The sequence below is a fragment of the Struthio camelus genome, chromosome 23 (assembly GCF_040807025.1).
Source record: "Struthio camelus isolate bStrCam1 chromosome 23, bStrCam1.hap1, whole genome shotgun sequence".
Classification (NCBI taxonomy): Eukaryota; Metazoa; Chordata; class Aves; order Struthioniformes; family Struthionidae; genus Struthio; species Struthio camelus.
The window spans coordinates 11039230-11060140 of record NC_090964.1 but is presented as its reverse complement, the minus strand read 5'-3'; the positions used below and the strand labels follow the sequence as shown (position 1 = coordinate 11060140).

Genomic DNA, 20911 nt, shown 5'->3' with positions numbered 1-20911 from the left:
TCCGCCGCCGCGCTGCTCCTTCAGAGACGACCTGCACCGCTAGAGCAGAATTCAATCCCAAATTCAATCCGTTTACTTAAGTAATTGGACATTAATTAGCACTAAATTACAACTGGATTCCTCTGGAGTTCTAAATTACTTTTCTATTAGCACCAAACGATTTCCTCTTGATTAATGTCAGCAAGGTGAGTGTCGGAGCCGCCGTTAACGACGGGGCAGTTGTGACTGCAGGGACCCCCGGGGACGGGCCCGTCCCTGGGCACGGTGGGGACCGCCGGGCCGCGGCCGGCAGGCGCCGAGCTCGGCCCGGGTCCGCGGCGAGCGCCTGAGGTGCGGGCTGGGCGCCGCCACCCGGGGAAGAGGGGCCGGCAGCCTCGGCCGGGGGTCGCCCGCTCCCCGCCGCCCGCTGCCGCCGAGCTGGCCGAGCCCCGGCGCCTGCCGGGCGGGCATCGCGCCCGTCCCCGTGCCGTCACGCAACCCCCCCTCCCCGGGTTGCTGGGTTCGCGAGAGTTAGCCAAGGCGTTTCCTATCCCTGTTCGGGTCTACGCTTGGATAAACTGACCCTCTTTTGGCAACAGAGCCGGGCGCACCCGAGGAGTTTGCCCAACGGGGAGCAAAACGCCGCCTCGGTGCTCTTCCGTGCTGGAACAACGCTGAGCAGGCTGGTAGATGCAAACAGGTATTTATTTGGTCTTGGGAGGAAAGAACGACAAAATCTGCCTCCTCCGTTCTCGCGGCCCTGCGTCGGCACCGCGTCGGGAGCTGCCGTGCCGCTAGGAGCCGGGACGGAATTGGATTTGTCTCGCTTTGTTGCCGCCTGGGCTTCTCAGCTCTCCAGCGCTGGTAATTTATATTTCATTGTGTGACTGCGCCTAAAACCTCCTATCAGATAATTGATTCCCTTTGTTTATTCTTAATCCTTCGAAATCTCCTTTCTGGCGCTAATTACCCGTCCGGGGTCCCATTGTCCGGCTGCCGGCCGGCTCGGGGTGCGTTCCCGCGCCCGGCCCTCGGCTCCCGCAGCCGAGCCCTGCCGGCTCCCCGGGGTGCCCTGGTCGGGCTCCGGGCTGCCTCTCATCGACCTTCGGAGACGTCCTGGTATTCCCAGCCGAGCTCGGTCGTGGCTTGCAGGAGGGCGCGGGTATCGTGGTAGGCAAAGCTGGAGGAGGAGAGAGTCGAAAGGGCTTTTTATTCGCCCTGCATGCAGGACCAGCAGGTCCGTCTCCGCGAGCGCGGCAGCGTGGTCCTGGCGGCTTTGCCGCGGCTGCCGGAGAGCCGCAATCCTCGGATCGACGGGGAGCAAGCGCCGGGGCTCCGCACGCTTGCTTGCTCTGAGCAGGGCCTGAGAGGCGAGCGGAGACGAGGAGCGGGGAAGAGCCCTGGCCTTTCTCGCAAGGTGGCTGCTGCATGAACGGCGTGGCCCTCCGCGACCAGCTCGGCTGCTGCCGCCAGAGCCGGGCTGCAGCCCTGCGAGTGCTGCTGCCGCCCCGGCCGGCCGCCCGGGGTCCCGGGGCTCTGCGATGCCTGTTTCTCGCCGTCCGGCGGCCAGGAGCGAGCACGGCCCCGCGCGCCCCCGGGGCTCCCCCCGCACGCCGGGGCGGGCGGCCGGTCGCCTCCTCCGCAGGCGGCTCCCGAGCGCAGCCAGCGCCTCGGCTGCCCTGCGGACTGCGGAGCCTGGACCCCTCCTGCCTGGCTCTGATTAACAGCGCGTGATGATTTGTCTCCAGTCGGGTTGGAGTACTGCATGGATCCTTGCCCCCCGTGCAAGGCTGACTTCACACCAGTGATGACAGAAAGGCATATTACTTATCTAAGTATAAAGATCTTACGCTGCCCGGAGCTGTGGATTTTCTCAGTATATGACAAATGTGAGGCATTTAACAAAAATTAGACACTTACTATATTTTACATTATTTTCTGGAACATGAATCCCTGTGGGCTGCCTAGAAATCCATTAGCAAGAAATGTAAAGAAGCTTAGAGGCATTTACCCAGATTAGCTGCCTTTACGTAGTCAAGGATCCTTTATATGATTACCTTAAAAGCGAAAGAGCTGCTGCAAAACAAATAATACAGAGGTTCTAAAGCAAAGAGTACACATCTGACAGAAAAATTAAGCCATTAGAAACAAATGTGTTGCTCTGGTTGCTTTTATTTTCAGACAAACAGCACAGAAGGTAAAAACAGTTAACACATACCGGTTACACAAAAAGGTTCCTTTTGCAGCCCACCGTGCAGAGCTGTGCAGCTTTGAGCATGAGATTTATGGGGTGGTTGTACTTTAACTTTTATTTTTGCCATGATTTCTGTCGCTCACGAGTGCGGAGACGGCGCTGTCGACAGCCCGCTGGGAAGCGCGCGGAGGGCGCCCGAGCTCTGCTCCCCGGGGAGCCGGGGCCCACCTCCCCGCAGTCAGTCTTGGCGGTATTTACCTACTGAATTCAGTTACGCCTTACTGCTGTTTCCTATAATTCTGCTTTGCCGGGAGCTGGTCGCGGCCCCGCGGCACAGCCGCAGCCGCGCGGGGCTCACGCCGAGGCAGGCGTTCACGCAGAGCCCCCGCGCCGCGCCACGCCGCGCCGCTCGTCCGCTGCCTCTCCGGAGCAGAAGCAGGAAAATCTGTGCTGAAGACTGTTTTTGTGACATGCCCCAAAGAGCACAAAATTGCACAGCTCGCTTGCTCTCACTTGTAAGAAAGTCCTTCCAAGTGTGGAAGAAGGAGAGCTGCAGCAGCTGCTGTGGGGTTTCTGCCTGCTCCTTCCTTCTTCCAGGGCAGCTCCCCCAGAGCCCTCTGGAGTCCTTGTCCTCCCGGCTCCTTTGCCCTTTAGCATGAAAAGTCATTTGTCAGCAACAGCAACAAAGTTTTGTTTTTCACTCCAGCTCTGTCTGTCCTCCCACTGCAACTCTCCACTCTTTATCTCAGGAATTGATGGTCTTGGATTCTGATCCTCTTTCCTTGGGGTTCATATTGATTTTTCTTTCTAGGAGGGTTATTTTCACTGCGGTTTCTAAACTATCTTTCTGTCTCCACTTACAGCAGGTAATAGCTCAGCTAGGAGAATTACACATTTTCTGGGCCTGGCTGGCCCCAGCTCTTTGCAGGCATTCAGTCTGGAGTCTGCACTGTCAGGCGGCTTCGCTTCCCCCGTGGCCGCTTGGGACCATCCCGTGGCTGCAGCAGCCTGCAGGAGCGAGCGTCAGAAAGCTGCCAAGCGCCGGACCGTGGCACAGAGGCGACCCGACCCCGGCGGTTCCTCCTCGGCCTGCGGAGACGGCCGCCGCGCTGCTGCTGCTGCTGCTGCTGCTGCTGCTGCTGCTCCAGGAGGGCAGGGCGCCCGGCGGCCGCTGCTCTGACCTGCGGGAGCGTCCCGTGCCGTGATGCTGGTCTGACCCCAGGAGCGTCCCGTGTCGGGACGCTGCCGCGTGGGGACCGTCCCCCGCCGTGATGCTGGTCTGACCCCAGGAGCGTCCCGTGTCGGGACGCTGCCGCGTGGGGACCGTCCCGTGCCGTGATGCTGGTCTGACCCCAGGAGTGTCCCGTGTCGTGACGCTGCCACGTGGGGACCGTCCCGTGCCGTGATGCTGGTCTGACCCCAGGAGCGTCCCGTGTCGGGACGCTGCCACGTGGGGACCGTCCCGTGCCGTGATGCTGGTCTGACCCCAGGAGCGTCCCGTGTCGTGACGCTGCCGCGTGGGGACCGTCCCGTGCCGTGATGCTGGTCTGACCCCAGGAGCGTCCCGTGTCGGGACGCTGCCGCGTGGGGACCGTCCCGTGCCGTGATGCTGGTCTGACCCCAGGAGCGTCCCGTGCCGTGACGCTGCCGCGTGGGGACCGTCCCGTGCCGTGATGCTGGTCTGACCCCAGGAGCGTCCCGTGCCGTGACGCTGCCGCGTGGGGACCGTCCCGTGCCGTGATGCTGGTCTGACCCCAGGAGTGTCCCGTGCCGTGACGCTGCCGCGTGGGGACCGTCCCGTGCCGTGATGCTGGTCTGACCCCAGGAGCGTCCCGTGCCGTGACGCTGCCGCGTGGGGACCGTCCCGTGCCGTGATGCTGGTCTGACCCCAGGAGCGTCCCGTGCTGTGACGCTGCCGCGTGGGGACCGTCCCGTGCCGTGATGCTGGTCTGACCCCAGGAGCGTCCCGTGTCGTGACGCTGCCGCGTGGGGACCGTCCCGTGCCGTGATGCTGGTCTGACCCCAGGAGCGTCCCGTGTCGGGACGCTGCCGCGTGGGGACCGTCCTGTGCCGTGATGCTGGTCTGACCCCAGGAGCGTCCCGTGTCGGGACGCTGCCGCGTGGGGACCGTCCCGTGCCGTGATGCTGGTCTGACCCCAGGAGCGTCCCGTGCCGTGACGCTGCCGCGTGGGGACCGTCCCGTGCCGTGATGCTGGTCTGACCCCAGGAGCGTCCCGTGCCGTGACGCTGCCGCGTGGGGACCGTCCCGTGCCGTGATGCTGGTCTGACCCCAGGAGCGTCCCGTGCCGTGACGCTGCCGCGTGGGGACTGTCCCGTGCCGTGATGCTGGTCTGACCCCAGGAGTGTCCCGTGCTGTGACGCTGCCGCGTGGGGACCGTCCCGTGCCGTGATGCTGGTCTGACCCCAGGAGCGTCCCGTGCCGTGACGCTGCCGCGTGGGGACCGTCCCGTGCCGTGATGCTGGTCTGACCCCAGGAGCGTCCCGTGTCGGGACGCTGCCGCGTGGGGACCGTCCCGTGCCGTGATGCTGGTCTGACCCGCCAGCCTGTGTCCCCTTGATACCGCTCACTTGGCCATGCTCTCCCTGGTGGTAAGCTGATACCGATAGTGAATAAATCCAATAGACTCAATTTAAAAAGCTGCTCCGTTTCCTTCACCTCAGCAATAGCTTTTTAGTCATTCCATCTTGCCAAAGAAAAATTCATGAGATCATTTCCCCAAAACAACATGATGCTTCAGAATCGTAATTAAAATACCTCTGGCTGTTCTAATATTAAGCGTTTAGAAGTGCCTGGAATAATATTTTAGATAAATGGGAAAGCTTTGTACTCTATTAGCACAACTTACCCTTCTTCCAGGGAGACATATCTCTAACATCAAATTCTGCATGTACGTTGAAAATACTCTTCCCTGTTAGTTCCTTCGGTGAAATAAATGTGTGTACCTCCCTCGGGTCTCTCGATTGTGAACGGACATATCCCGGGGGTCTGCATTGATTTGGTTCATGACATTAATACCTTCCAGTGCACCAGCGCAGGATCCCTTGCATGAATACTGAACGGGAGGCTGCTGTGCCCCAGGGGCTGTAAGCAGGATCCCATATATTACATCATGTGAGCTGTGTGTCGTATTAGAGCAATCTAGTTTTAAAGGGCATCTTTCAAGCACAAACTAGCTTTTTCCCACACTTGACTGATCACACAAATAACTGTGATTAAAGGTCAAGTGCCTGGGTTTTTCTATTTTACTCCTTAAAAATTTACATGCAAAAGAAAAACCTAGAAGTTAACATAGCATGAAATTGTTATGCAGTTATGAGTCTTTAACGACAACTAAATATCACTTTTCTTCCTGGGTGGCTTGAAAAATCGCCAGTAATAACGGGGCGCTTCTGCTGGTTTCCACTTCAGGAGAACTATAAATAAACTCTGTCTTTTGCTTCCCTGACCTGTAACGCGACAGTGGGAGCATTTTAATGTTATGAACTTGGGGCCCCGGTGGTGAGAGCCATGGGGCTGTGGGCGGGAGGTGGTGGCGGCCCGAGTGCAGCGCTCCAGCTCCATCCCCAGCACAGCGCTCCAGCTCCGTCCCCAGCACAGCGCTGCAGCTCCATCCCCAGCACAGCGCTGCAGCTCCGTCCCCAGCACAACGCTCCAGCTCCGTCCCCAGCACAACGCTCCAGCTCCATCCCCAGCACAGCGCTCCAGCTCCGTCCCCAGCACAACGCTCCAGCTCCGTCCCCAGCACAACGCTCCAGCTCCGTCCCCAGCACAGCGCTCCAGCTCCATCCCCAGCACAACGCTCCAGCTCCATCCCCAGCACAACGCTCCAGCTCCGTCCCCAGCACAGCGCTCCAGCTCCATCCCCAGCACAGCGCTCCAGCTCCGTCCCCAGCACAACGCTCCAGCTCCGTCCCCAGCACAGCACTCCAGCTCCATCCCCAGCACAGCGCTCCAGCTCCATCCCCAGCACAACGCTCCAGCTCCATCCCCAGCACAACGCTCCAGCTCCATCCCCGGCCCAGCGCTCCAGCTCCGTCCCCAGCACAACGCTCCAGCTCCATCCCCAGCACAACGCTCCAGCTCCATCCCCGGCCCAGCGCTCCAGCTCCATCCCCAGCACAACGCTCCAGCTCCGTCCCCAGCACAGCGCTCCAGCTCCATCCCCAGCACAACGCTCCAGCTCCGTCCCCAGCACAACGCTCCAGCTCCATCCCCAGCACAACGCTCCAGCTCCGTCTCCGGCACAACGCTCCAGCTCCATCCCCAGCACAGCGCTCCAGCTCCATCCCCAGCACAACGCTCCAGCTCCATCCCCAGCACAGCGCTCCAGCTCCATCCCCAGCACAGCGCTCCAGCTCCATCCTCAGCACAACGCTCCAGCTCCATCCCCAGCACAGCGCTCCAGCTCCATCCCCAGCACAGCGCTCCAGCTCCGTCCCCAGCACAACGCTCCAGCTCCATCCCCGGCCCAGCGCTCCAGCTCCATCCCCAGCACAGCGCTCCAGCTCCGTCCCCAGCACAGCGCTCCAGCTCCATCCCCAGCACAGCGCTCCAGCTCCATCCCCAGCACAACGCTCCAGCTCCATCCCCAGCACAGCGCTCCAGCTCCATCCCCGGCACAACGCTCCAGCTCCATCCCCAGCACAGCGCTCCAGCTCCATCCCCAGCACAGCGCTCCAGCTCCATCCTCAGCACAACGCTCCAGCTCCATCCCCAGCACAGCGCTCCAGCTCCATCCCCAGCACAGCGCTCCAGCTCCGTCCCCAGCACAACGCTCCAGCTCCATCCCCAGCACAGCGCTCCAGCTCCGTCCCCGGCACAACGCTCCAGCTCCATCCCCAGCACAGCGCTCCAGCTCCATCCTCAGCACAACGCTCCAGCTCCATCCCCAGCACAGCGCTCCAGCTCCATCCCCAGCACAGCGCTCCAGCTCCATCCCCAGCACAACGCTCCAGCTCCATCCCCAGCACAGCGCTCCAGCTCCATCCCCAGCACAGCGCTCCAGCTCCATCCTCAGCACAACGCTCCAGCTCCATCCCCAGCACAACGCTCCAGCTCCATCCCCAGCACAACGCTCCAGCTCCATCCCCAGCACAACGCTCCAGCTCCATCCCCAGCACAGCGCTCCAGCTCCATCCTCAGCACAACGCTCCAGCTCCATCCCCAGCACAGCGCTCCAGCTCCATCCCCAGCACAGCGCTCCAGCTCCGTCCCCAGCACAACGCTCCAGCTCCATCCCCGGCCCAGCGCTCCAGCTCCATCCCCAGCACAACGCTCCAGCTCCATCCCCAGCACAGCGCTCCAGCTCCATCCCCAGCACAACGCTCCAGCTCCATCCCCGGCACAACGCTCCAGCTCCATCCCCAGCACAGCGCTCCAGCTCCGTCCCCAGCACAACGCTCCAGCTCCATCCCCAGCACAACGCTCCAGCTCCATCCCCGGCACAACGCTCCAGCTCCGTCCCCAGCACAACGCTCCAGCTCCGTCCCCAGCACAGCGCTCCAGCTCCATCCCCAGCACAACGCTCCAGCTCCGTCCCCAGCACAACGCTCCAGCTCCGTCCCCAGCACAGCGCTCCAGCTCCATCCCCAGCACAGCGCTCCAGCTCCGTCCCCAGCACAACGCTCCAGCTCCGTCCCCAGCACAGCGCTCCAGCTCCGTCCCCAGCACAACGCTCCAGCTCCATCCCCAGCACAACGCTCCAGCTCCATCCCCGGCCCAGCGCTCCAGCTCCATCCCCAGCACAGCGCTCCAGCTCCATCCCCAGCACAACGCTCCAGCTCCGTCCCCAGCACAACGCTCCAGCTCCATCCCCAGCACAACGCTCCAGCTCCGTCCCCGGCACAACGCTCCAGCTCCATCCCCAGCACAGCGCTCCAGCTCCATCCCCAGCACAACGCTCCAGCTCCATCCCCAGCACAGCGCTCCAGCTCCATCCCCAGCACAGCGCTCCAGCTCCATCCTCAGCACAACGCTCCAGCTCCATCCCCAGCACAGCGCTCCAGCTCCATCCCCAGCACAGCGCTCCAGCTCCGTCCCCAGCACAACGCTCCAGCTCCATCCCCAGCACAACGCTCCAGCTCCATCCCCGGCACAACGCTCCAGCTCCATCCCCAGCACAGCGCTCCAGCTCCATCCCCAGCACAACGCTCCAGCTCCATCCCCAGCACAGCGCTCCAGCTCCATCCCCAGCACAGCGCTCCAGCTCCGTCCCCAGCACAGCGCTCCAGCTCCGTCCCCAGCACAGCGCTCCAGCTCCATCCCCAGCACAACGCTCCAGCTCCGTCCCCAGCACAGCGCTCCAGCTCCATCCCCAGCACAACGCTCCAGCTCCGTCCCCAGCACAACGCTCCAGCTCCGTCCCCAGCACAGCGCTCCAGCTCCGTCCCCAGCACAGCGCTCCAGCTCCATCCCCAGCACAACGCTCCAGCTCCGTCCCCAGCACAACGCTCCAGCTCCATCCCCAGCACAACGCTCCAGCTCCATCCCCAGCACAGCGCTCCAGCTCCGTCCCCAGCACAGCGCTCCAGCTCCATCCCCAGCACAGCGCTCCAGCTCCATCCCCAGCACAACGCTCCAGCTCCATCCCCAGCACAGCGCTCCAGCTCCGTCCCCAGCACAACGCTCCAGCTCCGTCCCCAGCACAACGCTCCAGCTCCGTCCCCGGCACAGCGCTCCAGCTCCATCCCCAGCACAACGCTCCAGCTCCATCCCCGGCCCAGCGCTCCAGCTCCGTCCCCAGCACAACGCTCCAGCTCCGTCCCCAGCACAGCGCTCCAGCTCCATCCCCAGCACAACGCTCCAGCTCCGTCCCCGGCACAGCGCTCCAGCTCCATCCCCGGCCCAGCGCTCCAGCTCCGTCCCCAGCACAACGCTCCAGCTCCATCCCCAGCACAGCGCTCCAGCTCCATCCCCAGCACAGCGCTCCAGCTCCGTCCCCAGCACAACGCTCCAGCTCCGTCCCCAGCACAACGCTCCAGCTCCGTCCCCAGCACAACGCTCCAGCTCCGTCCCCGGCACAGCGCTCCAGCTCCATCCCCGGCCCAGCGCTCCAGCTCCGTCCCCAGCACAACGCTCCAGCTCCGTCCCCAGCACAACGCTCCAGCTCCATCCCCGGCCCAGCGCTCCAGCTCCATCCCCGGCCCAGCGCTCCAGCTCCATCCCTCGCCCTGATCCCGGCCAAGCCCTCTGCCCCAGAGAAGGGGCTGAGCAGGAGATCCGCGGGTCTGGCGCTGGGGACAGGCCTGGGAGCAGACAGGGCTCCCAGGCGGGTGCACATCCCCTCCGGCTGCTCGGGGCGTCCCTGTTGCTGCAGCAGCATCGGCAGTGGCAAACCGAGGACCCCCGTTCCTGACAGATCCGCGCTCGGGGCATCCCAAATCCCTCCCGGGCCAGGCTGCCGTCGCAGTGCAGCGGCGGCGGGGGAGGCAAGGCTCCTGCGGACGCCCGCCTGCGCGGTTTGTTGGCGCGGGTCGGCTTATCGGCTTCGGGAGGGCGCAGGCGGGCTGGGGCTCGCAGCAGGCGCGCTACAATCGCCACGTCTAATTAATCCTACTGTGCAGGATGCAAACGAGGCCGATGAGCAGCAGGCGCAGTCGGTCCCGTCTGCAGGGAAGTCGCGCGCCCGGAGGCGCTGCGGAGTTCAGGCGATGGGGTCCGACGGTTCCAGCCGTGCGGAGCAGCCACTCTTGCAGACCCATAGCGCCGTGCAGCCTCCTGCCCCGCCAGCTCTCGCCTCCGCGTTTCCCCCCGGCGCCCGCCGCCACGCCACCGCTTTCGTGCCTGGGTTTGGTGTCGCTGGGCCCTGCCGGCGCGAAGCGGGGCAGGTCCTGCTGCAGCCGGTCCCGGCCCCTGCTCCCGGCCCCAGACACACCGCCGCCCCGGGGCTCCGCACGCCTGCCGAGCCGGCTCTTGAGGCCTTCAGCTCCTTTCCGTTTCCGGCTTGCTGGCTGAGGCGGCACAGCCGCGCCGGGCGGTGAGGGCCGGTCTGTGCCCCTGGGGCGCAGCGGGGCTCTGACTGTGCTCTGCAGGTGCTTATGGGTACTGCTGCCTGGGCAGGCTGTTAGCTGGCGATGACGCGTCAGTGACTGCCTGTTAAGCGCAGCAGGGAGCGAACCTCATCCCTTGGGGCAGGCCGACAGTGCCACTGATTGGTGCTGTGGCCACGAGGCTGTCCATGCCCGGACCATCCTTGGGCCCCCACCTGGAGAGCGCTGCCTGCCCCTTCCTTTGGCAGCTGCCGCAGGTGGCACCTGTGCAGATGGCAAGACAGCTGCTGTCAGTAGGCTTCAGCGTGAACCCCCGGCGGGGGGGGGGAGGGGGCCTCCCCAAAGGCGCGGCGTCCCGCCCCCGCGCTCTGACTGGCTGCCTCCGCCACCCTCGCCACGCCCCCCGGAGCGGAGTGGCTCCGGGGCCCGGCGCCCCGCCCCGGGGGGGGCCCGTTGCGGATTGGCCGTCCCGCCGCGCGGCCCCGCCCCGCCGCCGGCCGCCGCTGGCGCTGAGTGGCGGGCGCGGGTCCGCGCGCCCCGCCCCGGGCGCTGGTTGGCGGCGGCGGGCGGGGGGGCGGGGCGCGGCGGCATGAGCGCGGCGGCGGCGCGGGGCGCGCGGAGTCGGCGGCGCCATGGCGACGGCGGGCGGCGGCGGCGGCGGTTTCCCCCTGGCGCTGCTGCTGCTGGGCGCGCTGCGGCCCCGCGGCGCCGCCGAGCAGGGTGAGCGGGGCCGGGCGGGGGGGCCGGGCCGGGCGGGGGGGCCGGGCCGGGCCGCGTCCCCCGTCCGCCGGCGGCGGCGGCGGCGGTGCCGTCCGCGCCGCTCCGCGCCTCCCCGGCCCTTGGTGGAGGGGCTGCGCGAGGCGCCCCGGCGGGAGCGCGTCGTCGTGGCGGCGTCTGGCCGCTGCCCGGAGGAGCTGTCGCCTCCCGCGTGGGAGCGCCGCGCGTGGGCCGCTCGGGGGCGGCCGGGCCGGGGGCGGCGGGTTGCCCGCGGGCCGCTCTGGGCCGCCCCTCGGCCCGGCCCTGCGGGGGCAGCCTGCCTCCTTTCCAGCACTTTGTCGGGTTTTCTGTTTTGCTCGCACCGCGGGGGAGGGTTAAAATCCCAGGAACCCGCGTGCGCGCCCGGGGGTGCGGTGGGAGGCGCGTCCGCTCGTGAAGCAAACAGCGAGTTGCCCTCAGCCGCCCGGCGTTGTCTGGCGGATCACATCCGAGACAAGGCGCAGTTAGCGAGTGCCTCGTTTCGCTGGCAGTCAAGAGATCATGACACGGAGGATTCAAGGAAAGCACGCCTTCCTACTGAACAGAGAATTAGCTGTCCCGCGGAAAAATACTTAGTTAAAAGCTAGGGCGTGCAGCGTTTCAAGGAAATTCCTGTCTCAGAGTAGCTAACTGGAACTGAAAGATGCAGGAGACGTGCACGTTACAGGCACGGTACGGCCGCCGTCCTGACCGGCGGTGTTGGAGGGACTGTCTTGTGCGGCCCTCCTGGGAAGTCACCCTCGTTAGGTTAGCATGATAATCACCCAGCTGCTGGTCTGCTCTGGGTTTGCAGAGCAGAACCGTCTGGTGTGACTCCCGGCAAATGTTTTTAAGCCTGAATGTTCACTCTAACGAAGTGATCACTGATGAAGCCGTGGAGAGCGTCAGCTGGCTCGCGCTGGGACACGACCTCTCGTTCAGCGGGTGCCAGCAAGGGCTGCGCTGTGAGGGGCTAAGCTTCACAACCCCTAGGCTAGGGGGTTGTCTCAAGGTGGATGTTTCCTGTGGATGCCACAGGTCTTGAGATGGACCCCAGGTCAATTAATTTGTTTTCTGATGTGTTGTCTTCCCTGCAGTTGTCTTGCTGGATTCAAAGGAATCACAAGCAGAGCTGGGCTGGACTGCGCATCCATCAAATGGGGTAAGAGCAAACACAGGACTATCCATTCCTGTACTGGATCCCCGATCTCTCCCTTACCCTTGGTCACCACAGCTTGTGGTGGAGCAGACAAAAAAGTGCTGTGAACTTTGCAGTGCCCTCAGGCTGACTGTGCATGTAGGAAGGGCTTCAGGAGCAGCATACCTGTGGAGGTGTGTGGTGGGGTCAGGGTGCTTGGGACCTTCACAGAGTGTCCGGTGTGCTGGATGTTGGGAGAGCTGCAGTCTCATCTGTGTTGCTAGTCTGAAGAGTTTACCTTTAAGTGTTTAGCAATATTAAAAAGTTGCACAAATGACAACCCTGCTTTCATGGAAATGGTGGAGGGGGCTGGGAAGCCACGATGCATCTCCTTGATTCAGATGTGGGTTGACAGCCTGACACAATAGTGCTGCAGTTGTGTTAATCGGAGCCAGGCACCCAGGGGAGCGAAGTGAGGAAGGGAAGTATTGATTGTTAGCAATACAACAAATGTGGAACACTTCCTCAAAGTGAATTTTACAGTCTCGTAATAAGCAAATAAACACCAATCAATTAAGGCTTTATTTTGTACTTTACAAATACCAGCTTCATCTCTTTGGGGAGTTGTGTGGCTCTCTGAAGAGCGCTATGACTAGGATGGGATCATCAGGAGCTTGGAACAAGTATCCTCACTCTGCCTCGCATAGGATTGTTTGATCTGGTCCTTGCGTTTCTGTGATCAGCCTATATGTATGTGTGTGTGTATGTTTTTTTTTTTTTTTTTTTTTTTCAAAAGAGTAAGACAAATCAGAGAAATTCCTTGCTGCTTTGGGTTTGTTTTCCAGATAGGAAGCAAAGCATTTAGAGGGAAGGCAAGTGATAAATCCTGGAGTCATCTGCATTTCCCAGCTGTTAGAGTCTGCAGAAGAAACTCTGTTTTGGGTGTGTTTGGCAATCTTGCATAAGTTTACTCCTGAAAGAATTGTTTTGGGAGATTTCCAGGTCATCCTTACGGCTGTGAGGCTTGAATCATCATTTCACTAATCAGCATCTCTGCTGGTAATTTGGGGGAAATACCATTCCACTTATAGTCAGGGTATTTGTCCTGTTCCAGCCAAAACTTCTGACAGAGAAGCTGCTGCTTTTCACTAAGATATTTGTCGTTCTTGATGGTGTGCCTGGTCTCACGTGTCCTCAGCCGTCTTTCACTTCTCTGAGTGGCCCAGACCCATCTGGCAGTATGAGCTCCACTGTGTCATAATGCTGTGCAAATGCTCCTTCCCAGGGAAGGAAGATCCATGGCACACATCGGGTGTAACAGGCTGCTTCTGGCTCGTCAGCAGACGATGTCTCTGGCTTAGTGTTAGACCTTGTTTTAGAAGGTGATGTCATTTCCTTCTTTCTGGTTGTATCTTCCTGTAATCACCTCTGCAAAGAGCTTAGCTGTTAGATGGTACTGCAGCACAGCTGTGTTATTACAATTTGTGGTTTTGGTGGATTAAGGACTTCTAGTGTCTATGATATAATGACCTGTAGGTGGAGAGGCTTTTAGTGGTGGTATTTATAGCTCTCTGGGTACTATGAGTTCCTGCTTGGAAGGCTGGTTCTTGCTAAATGGCTGCTCTTGAGACGTTACAGTCCTTTGTGTTCTTTTCACAGTGGGAAGAAATCAGTGGAGTGGATGAGAATTACAAGCCAATACGTACGTACCAAGTCTGCAATGTCATGGAGTCAAACCAGAACAACTGGCTGCAGACAGGCTGGATTGCCAGGCGTGATGGCCAAAGAATCTTTATTGAGCTGAAATTCACCCTGAGGGACTGCAATAGCATCCCTGGTGTGATGGGCACCTGCAAGGAGACTTTCAATCTGTACTATGTTGAGTCTGACTCTGACCTGGGCCATAGTGTCCATGAAAGTAAGCACACAAAAATTGACACCATTGCTGCTGATGAGAGCTTCACACAGGGGGACTTGGGCGAACGTAAGATGAAGTTGAACACAGAGCTAAGGGAGATTGGACACCTGAGCAAGAAAGGCTTCCACCTGGGCTTCCAGGATGTAGGCGCCTGTGTGGCTCTGGTTTCTGTGCGGGTCTATTACAAGATGTGCCTCGCCACAGTGCAGAACCTGGCAGTGTTTCCAGACACCGTGGCAGAAACAGCCTTTGCAACTTTGGTGGAAGTTAAGGGCACTTGTGTCAATCACTCTGAAGTGGACTTGGATAATCCTCCTCGGATGCACTGCAGTGCGGAGGGAGAGTGGCTGGTCCCTATAGGGAAATGCACGTGCAGTCCTGGCTTTGAAGAGAAGGATGAGGGATGCAAAGGTAAAAATGGCCATTAATGTCCTGTTGCAATTTTTGTCTGTTTTAGTTTGTGTTACTACTAGGCTCCTTCTGCCTCCCTGCTGCTGGTTTGGACAAGTGGAATTGCCTTTTGTCATCCCTGTGATTCTGTTAGTTGCAATTTCCTCAGCTAACAGCCCACACTTAATTTGAAGGGTGGCAATTGGGTAAATGGCTGCATTGCTAGTTTTGTCATTCCATAGCACAGCGTTAACCAGGCAGACATGCCAAAGCTCAGAACACTATCAGGCATTTCCCACAGCTTTATCTATAACTGTAAAATTACTCTAGAACATTAATATCCCCGTTGTCGTGCTTTAGACACAACTTAATAATTCAGTGACTTTACAGCTTGCAAGGTTACGTTTAATGACAGCTGTAAAAATGGATATAACCTCTACCTTAGCTGGTATCACTTTAATGAATCTGGTGCTGTGACCATTTCAGTCTTGCTTTCAAATGAAAGCACGAGTCAAGTGTGATAGTAGTGAGAGTGCGCGATACAGGGCTAGCTCGCTTCCTGCAGTCAGCATTTGTAAGCCTTTGAAATAAGAGAGAGTACGTGCTGGGTTAATGCCACCTCCCCAGGCACCCTCTTCCATTCAGATTTTGGTCAATATCTAATCCCAGCTCAGCATGATCTTAAATGTCTCTGCATGGAGTTAGATGTCAGAACGACCTAGCAGCGTTTCTCTGAACGAGCAGAGGCTGCTCTCCATGCAGTACTGGAGAAAGCTCGTGTATCTATCCGTGCCTCTGTACCCCAGGAACAGTCATTATTTCCTACCATGAGCACCAAGTGATTTTTTTTTTTCTTTTCTGAAAGATATAATTCGTTGTTAACTATTGAACCATGATTAAATAGTTGCATGCTTGGTCAGTGTTGCATTACTGACTTGGTGGTGCGTGGAGGAAGGGGGTCTGTGCGACTGCCCCGTTAGGAGAGCTTCTTTAGAGTGGAGGAAACTTCAGATCACCTGCTCAATGTGTTTGAGGAAAATATATATATTTTTTTTCTTCATGAAATAAGTCATGCCTGAAAACACTTTCTGCTACCTGTGGTCCAAATAATATCTTGGACTTTTGCAAGTAGGCTAGCGTGACTGCAGCAGCTTTAACTGTGCTGTTGTAAATATGTTGTGGTGGGGAAGCATCCTTGTTATCCCTTGGATAGAGAGGGCTTAGGAGATCAATAAAACTGGTCTTTTCTTCGTGGAATTGGTTTGTGTTCCCTTGCTATGCTGCGTATTGGCAATGTGGAGCCTGAAGCTGGTGAGATGGCTGTCACTTCAGGCAGCAGCCAGTCCGTAGGTATAATCCAAATGCGCTCTTAAAACCACAGCTGTTCTCTGGAAGGCCGCACAGGGTGGCAGAAGTTTGACTTGTTAGAAAATCTTTTGAAGGGAAATTAGCTAAGTCCCAACGAGCTACAGTTGCTTTAAGAAGCATTTGCGCGTTACGCAGTGAGCTTTTCCTGAAGAAACAGGTCTGTTTTTAAGGAGCTACTTGAGACTTTACATTTTGAAACTACTGTACCACCTTCTATTACTGTACTAACTATACCACCTTCTTTCAGAAATCTGGAAAACCTTTAGCAGTGCTGTGGGTAGCAGTTATTCACTTAGTGCCCTCTTAAGAAGACCTTATTAAAACTATTGAATGGAAATCTCAGTATTGTTCATTGCTTCAGTGGTTGCATGGCAGCTCGCCATGCTTTCCCCATCTGTTTGGAGTGGGAATTTACATAGTGAGTCCCAGAAGGCTTTTGCTAATGTTTCAGGTTTCTGTGTTTAAATAATTCATTTTCTCTAAGGAAAAATATTTGAAGTAATTTAATGGACATAATTAAGTCCCCCCCCCCCCACACACACACAGAAAGCAGGTCATTAGTCACTCTGTGGAGCAGTGTCTGATGTCTGGTCAAATAATCAGAAAATAGCTTTGAAGAGTTGAAAAAAAAATTTTTTAAACCCTCACATTAGCATAACACTAAGTGAATAACTTTAAAAGATTTCTGAGGAAAGTATCCAAGGCTGCAAAAAGTCTTCAACAAGGACAAAAGCCCTTGATTTGGAGGCAGATATGTGGTAGGTTTTTGAGGATGACACAAGAAATCTGACTCTAGTGCTGTGGTCCTGTGACTGATGCTTAGAAAAGCTCAGCTGAGCGTGAAACTCTGCCCGATCCTCCCTGTCTGTGAAGCTTTGTGATCGTAGTCCCTGACTGCAAGCCTTGTGGCCGTTAGAGAGCGGGAGATGCTGGCACCCACGAGAGCGATAGCTGCGCCGCCACTGCAACCCATGGCTTTGCCCCGACCGGCTGGCGGCTCCCGGGGCTGGAGGGTCTCCGCCTCCGTGGCCGAGCCGCCGCAGCCTGTTCCGCTTCTCCGAGAACCCGGGTGAAGGTGTCGGCCTGTGCAGTGCTGCTGCTGAGCTGCTCTGCCAGAGCCTCGCTCGGCTCCTGCCTGTTCCCCCGCGAGCCAGCCTCCACGAGCCTTCCCAGGCTGTGCTGCTCCTCTGTCTCCCGGCTCCCTCCCTGGCCTTGTCTGAGGCTGCGGTGGATGCTGAGGATGGATTGCTCCAGAGCAGGGTTTGTCTCCAGGTGTCACTGCCTGTCGTGGTGTTGTCTGATCGCTCCCTGCCTCTGAGCAGGGCCTGCCTTTGAGATGGTGACAGCTGTGTAACCCAAATCTTAATGGGTTTCTTTCTGCTCTCTGCAAGATGACCCTTTTTACTGGCAGCTAGAGGCACCTGTTTACTCCTGCCTTCCTTGCAGTTTGTGTTCAAGGACCGCTTTCGGTGAGAGTGGAATAAATGGTTTGCTGTCTGGGCTTATCCAGCACAATGGGGCATCTTGAACGCTCCTGGGTTGTAGCTCAGACTCTGCTTCATAGCTCCAAGCCCCCTTTCTTATCCTTTGATCTTCTGCTTGCCATCTTTTTGGCTGCACTTGCAGCATGGGATGTGCTGGTGTCTGAAATAAGTAGCATATTTGCTCCGTCAGCTGCCTGGGTGGGTCGCTGTGTGTTGAGGGTGCTCTCCAGGGTTTGGCCGTGGGTTGAGGCAGGGGAAGCACCGGGCTGGGGCCAGACTCTTGGGAGTTCAGTGTGACCAGGAGATCTTTTGCCCCTTGACCCCAGGAATCAGAAGATGCTACCACTCAGATAAGGGCCAGCCTTAGGTGTGGGCTCAGAGGCAGAGGTTATTGCGATGAGGTGTTTATTGAGGTTCCCCTAAATGTACGTTGCCTGTGGAGGGTGGAGTGTCTTCAGTACATGCACCCATTGGCATTCATCCTCCCGTGCAGCCTGCCTCCTGAGATAAAACATAGTTTTCTCATGTGTGCCTTCCAGATGTGGAAGGCTGCTGAGCTGCTGACACCTTCCACCAAATCAGTATTTCATTTGGAAAAATATTTTGCCACATTCTTAAACATTCAATAAGAGTGAAGAACTGATGATGTTATATTTTGGCTTGGTAACTTTGCACGATTGACTCTTGCTTAGAGCTAAGTGCATGGTGCGGTTTGTTAGTTCTAAATCAAGGGGAAATCAAATGGCAGAAATGAAAAAGAAAAGTTTTACCAGGTCATTTCATGGCCAGAGACTATCATTTGTGGTTCTGCTCCAAAGCCACAAAGCTTGCATGCTGATGCCCCCCTCTGCAAGGATAAGCTACTGCCCCTTGCAGAAGGTCACGTTAACCAGATAAAGCAAGCATTTCAGGCCGTTGGACAATTTGTATCCATGCCTAACTGATCAAAGCTGTGTTGCTGTTGGATGCTTTTATAAATGAGCATCGCTGCTGGAGTCCTTGGCGTAATGAAGGAGATGGGGATCAGGGTTTGAGATGAGGTTAGCTGACAGGGTGTAGTGCTTGATTTCTGAGCTGTGGTGGAGGAAGCAGAGCTTAAGCACAAAGTAGAGGAAACGCAAGTCTTTTCTGTAAAAGGAGTTAGCATTATTTCTTCCTGAACTTGTGAATCCAGGTTTGAATTAAATCACATAGCTAGCACCCTCACAATAGTGATTTAAGTGTTGAAATCATCCTGCTACTGTGAGAGTGTTTGTGTCCTCGCACTGAAATTAGGAGAGATGGAAAAAAGACTAATAGGATTTACGGCATTGTTAACTACTGCTCCAGTAAAGCCAAACCTTTTTACTGTCCATCTTTCTAAATAGCATCATTTCTCTGAAGGAATCCCAGTGTACCTGACAGGCGTTCATGGGTTTGCGCTTTTCTGATGAATCATTTCACCAGTCATTGAAATGCAGCCATCTCCAGGGTGGAACTGAACAGCTTTAGCATCTGTTTAACATCTTCTCCCAAATAAGAGGATAGGTTTTGTCATTGTAAATGCATTTACACTCCTTTTCTTTCTAATGTGTACCTATAGCCATATGCTGGTTTGTGCTTACTATGATCTTAAAACCTATTTCAGCAGATGCATAGTGGGCAAGTGAAAGGTCCTGTTGCACTGTGGATGATCATCTGTCCATTCTTATTTTATTTTCAATGGGCTTCTCAGCGTTGATGTTCTTTTACTCTTAATTTTACGAGACATGAGCTGTGGCCCCTTCATGCCATTTACTTTGCAGTGTATTGCAATAGCTTCTGTGTAAATGAAACCCCAATGTGGAGGATCTGCCTGACATTTGCTGTAAAGTTGTCTCTTTCTGCTTCATCTTCTCCATCCAATCCCTTGTAATATCTGCAAGGAGAATTTCAACAAAGCCCAAGGTTAATATTTACCAGCCAGATCTGTTGCAAATGAGACAACTTCAACCAGACGTTGAATTAATATGATGGAGACCATTTCCAAAAATAGCTGTCAGCCACTTTTGTTTGACAGAAACGTAAATTTGTGTTGTAGCTAAGTTTCCTTTTCAATTTATTTCCCTCTGGTTTTGACAGCAGAGGTGGGAGCTGGCTCCGCATTACGGTTCTGCTGGGCTGTGCTGGGGCTGAGGTGATACCTGCTCGCTGGGCTGGGGTCAGCAGCTGCTTGGCAGCATCTTCCCGCAGACAGTGATCTAATTAGTGGGATGTATCCCTTGCCTACACAGGGATATTACTGAAACCAGTTTTAGGAAGGAAATATAGATTCTAGTACTTTGTCAGGATTTTTAAAATTTGTTTTAAAGTGGATTTAGTGTCAGTAGAGAGGGTTGGACTTGACACCTTGGGTGGCCGGTTGTGCTGAGCAGTCCAGCACGGTGGCAGAGTGCAGCTCACGATGCTTCCCTGCCTCGGCACTGACTGTGCGGGGTGGGCAAAGGCAGCCCGGGCTGCAGGTCTCCTTCCCGCTGTGCCGCTGCTGCGGGGAGAGTAGGACTGCCAGCGTCAAAAGGAGCTGCCTGGGAGAGAAGATATGGGGTAAACAGACCAGGTAAAATAGTTTGCTTATCCGTTAGCTCCATCCTGCCAGTCCGCCCTCCTTGTTCCCTTTACTGGTATTCTTGTCTTTAACATGTGGAAAACAAAGCTGAGAGCCCCCCGGCCGGGGAAAGCTGAGCCTTGCTTCTGCCATGGCCTGCTGCCCGGCCCGCAGCGCGGGGTTGGCACCTCCTGGTGTGAGGGACAGAGGTCGCTTAGTTAAGAGATGCTGACAAGCACTCACATTAAATCAAATGCTTGAACAAATGTACCAAGTGACAATAACTAGGAGATCCCTGATACAAAGACCAAGCCGAGCATGAGAGTGCGCTGCTGTGGCAAAGAGCATCAGTGTTTATTAATGATGCCTAATGCACTCTGACATGAGTATGGGAATGGATGTAATATTAACATAACAAGGAAGCAGGTCAAGCTCTAATTGACTTGCTCTGCACTCACACTGTTGAAATGAAGGCGTGTGCTAGTGTCTGTCTGTCTTTCCATATTTTCTAACTCAAGTCTGACAGCAGAGGCTGTGCAGAATCTTTGCAGAGAGAGATCTGTCGTGTGAGCATTAGCCCAGGCAGAGGGGTTCCCCTCACAGGCTGGTGCTCTGAAATGCATCAGTGTACTTAAAACACGCTTTGCAGGGCTGAGAGTTGTACTTAGACCTTCTCAAGGGTGAGTGTGTTATTCTTCCAGAAGAGATTTACAGCTTTAAAAATGCACTCTTGGGCTCAGAGCACCTGCTAAGGGCGTTTGATGGGGAGCTACTAAACTGTTTGAGCAAGAAAGTCCCTAGTTTCCTTTCTGCATTTGTTTAACTTACTCAGTGAGCTACTGTGCCAGCCTTGCCCTTTCTCACTGAAAAGGGTCCATCTTTAGGGATGTTCCATCAAATGGGTATGAGTGCTCAGGTTCGTCCTTGACTTGCACTGGTTCAGTTTTATGGTCTAGATGACAGATCAGAGAAATATGTGCATGCATTTTTCTTTTCTTGCACTAAGCACTGAGTTTTGCTGCTTTTCAGGGAAGGAGATCCTCACACAAGAAGTCACATCAGTAACTTGCTGTTCATGGCAGCCTCTAGGTGTGAAGGTGAACTCCTAATGTCTACATTGGCAGTTTCCAAA

General features: G+C 56.8%; 1 protein-coding gene across 9 annotated transcripts in view; it reads left to right on the top strand.

Moving 5' to 3' along the window:
• EPHA10 (EPH receptor A10) overlaps positions 1-20911 on the top strand; it is a 112617-nt gene that overhangs the window by 31626 nt on the left and 60080 nt on the right. For 6 of the 9 annotated variants that reach the window (XR_011135988.1, XR_011135989.1, XM_068917321.1 and 3 more), the window contains exons 1-3: positions 10807-10903; positions 12016-12080; positions 13716-14385. Coding sequence is in view for 7 of the 9 variants with exons in the window: in XM_068917321.1 (XP_068773422.1) it covers positions 10816-10903; positions 12016-12080; positions 13716-14385 (823 nt within the window). In the remaining 2 variants the exon portion in view is untranslated. Of the gene's footprint in view, positions 1-10782; positions 10904-12015; positions 12081-13715; positions 14386-20911 lie in introns of those variants that run through there. The other 3 variants (XM_068917320.1, XM_068917316.1, XM_068917318.1) reach the window with 2 other exon arrangements.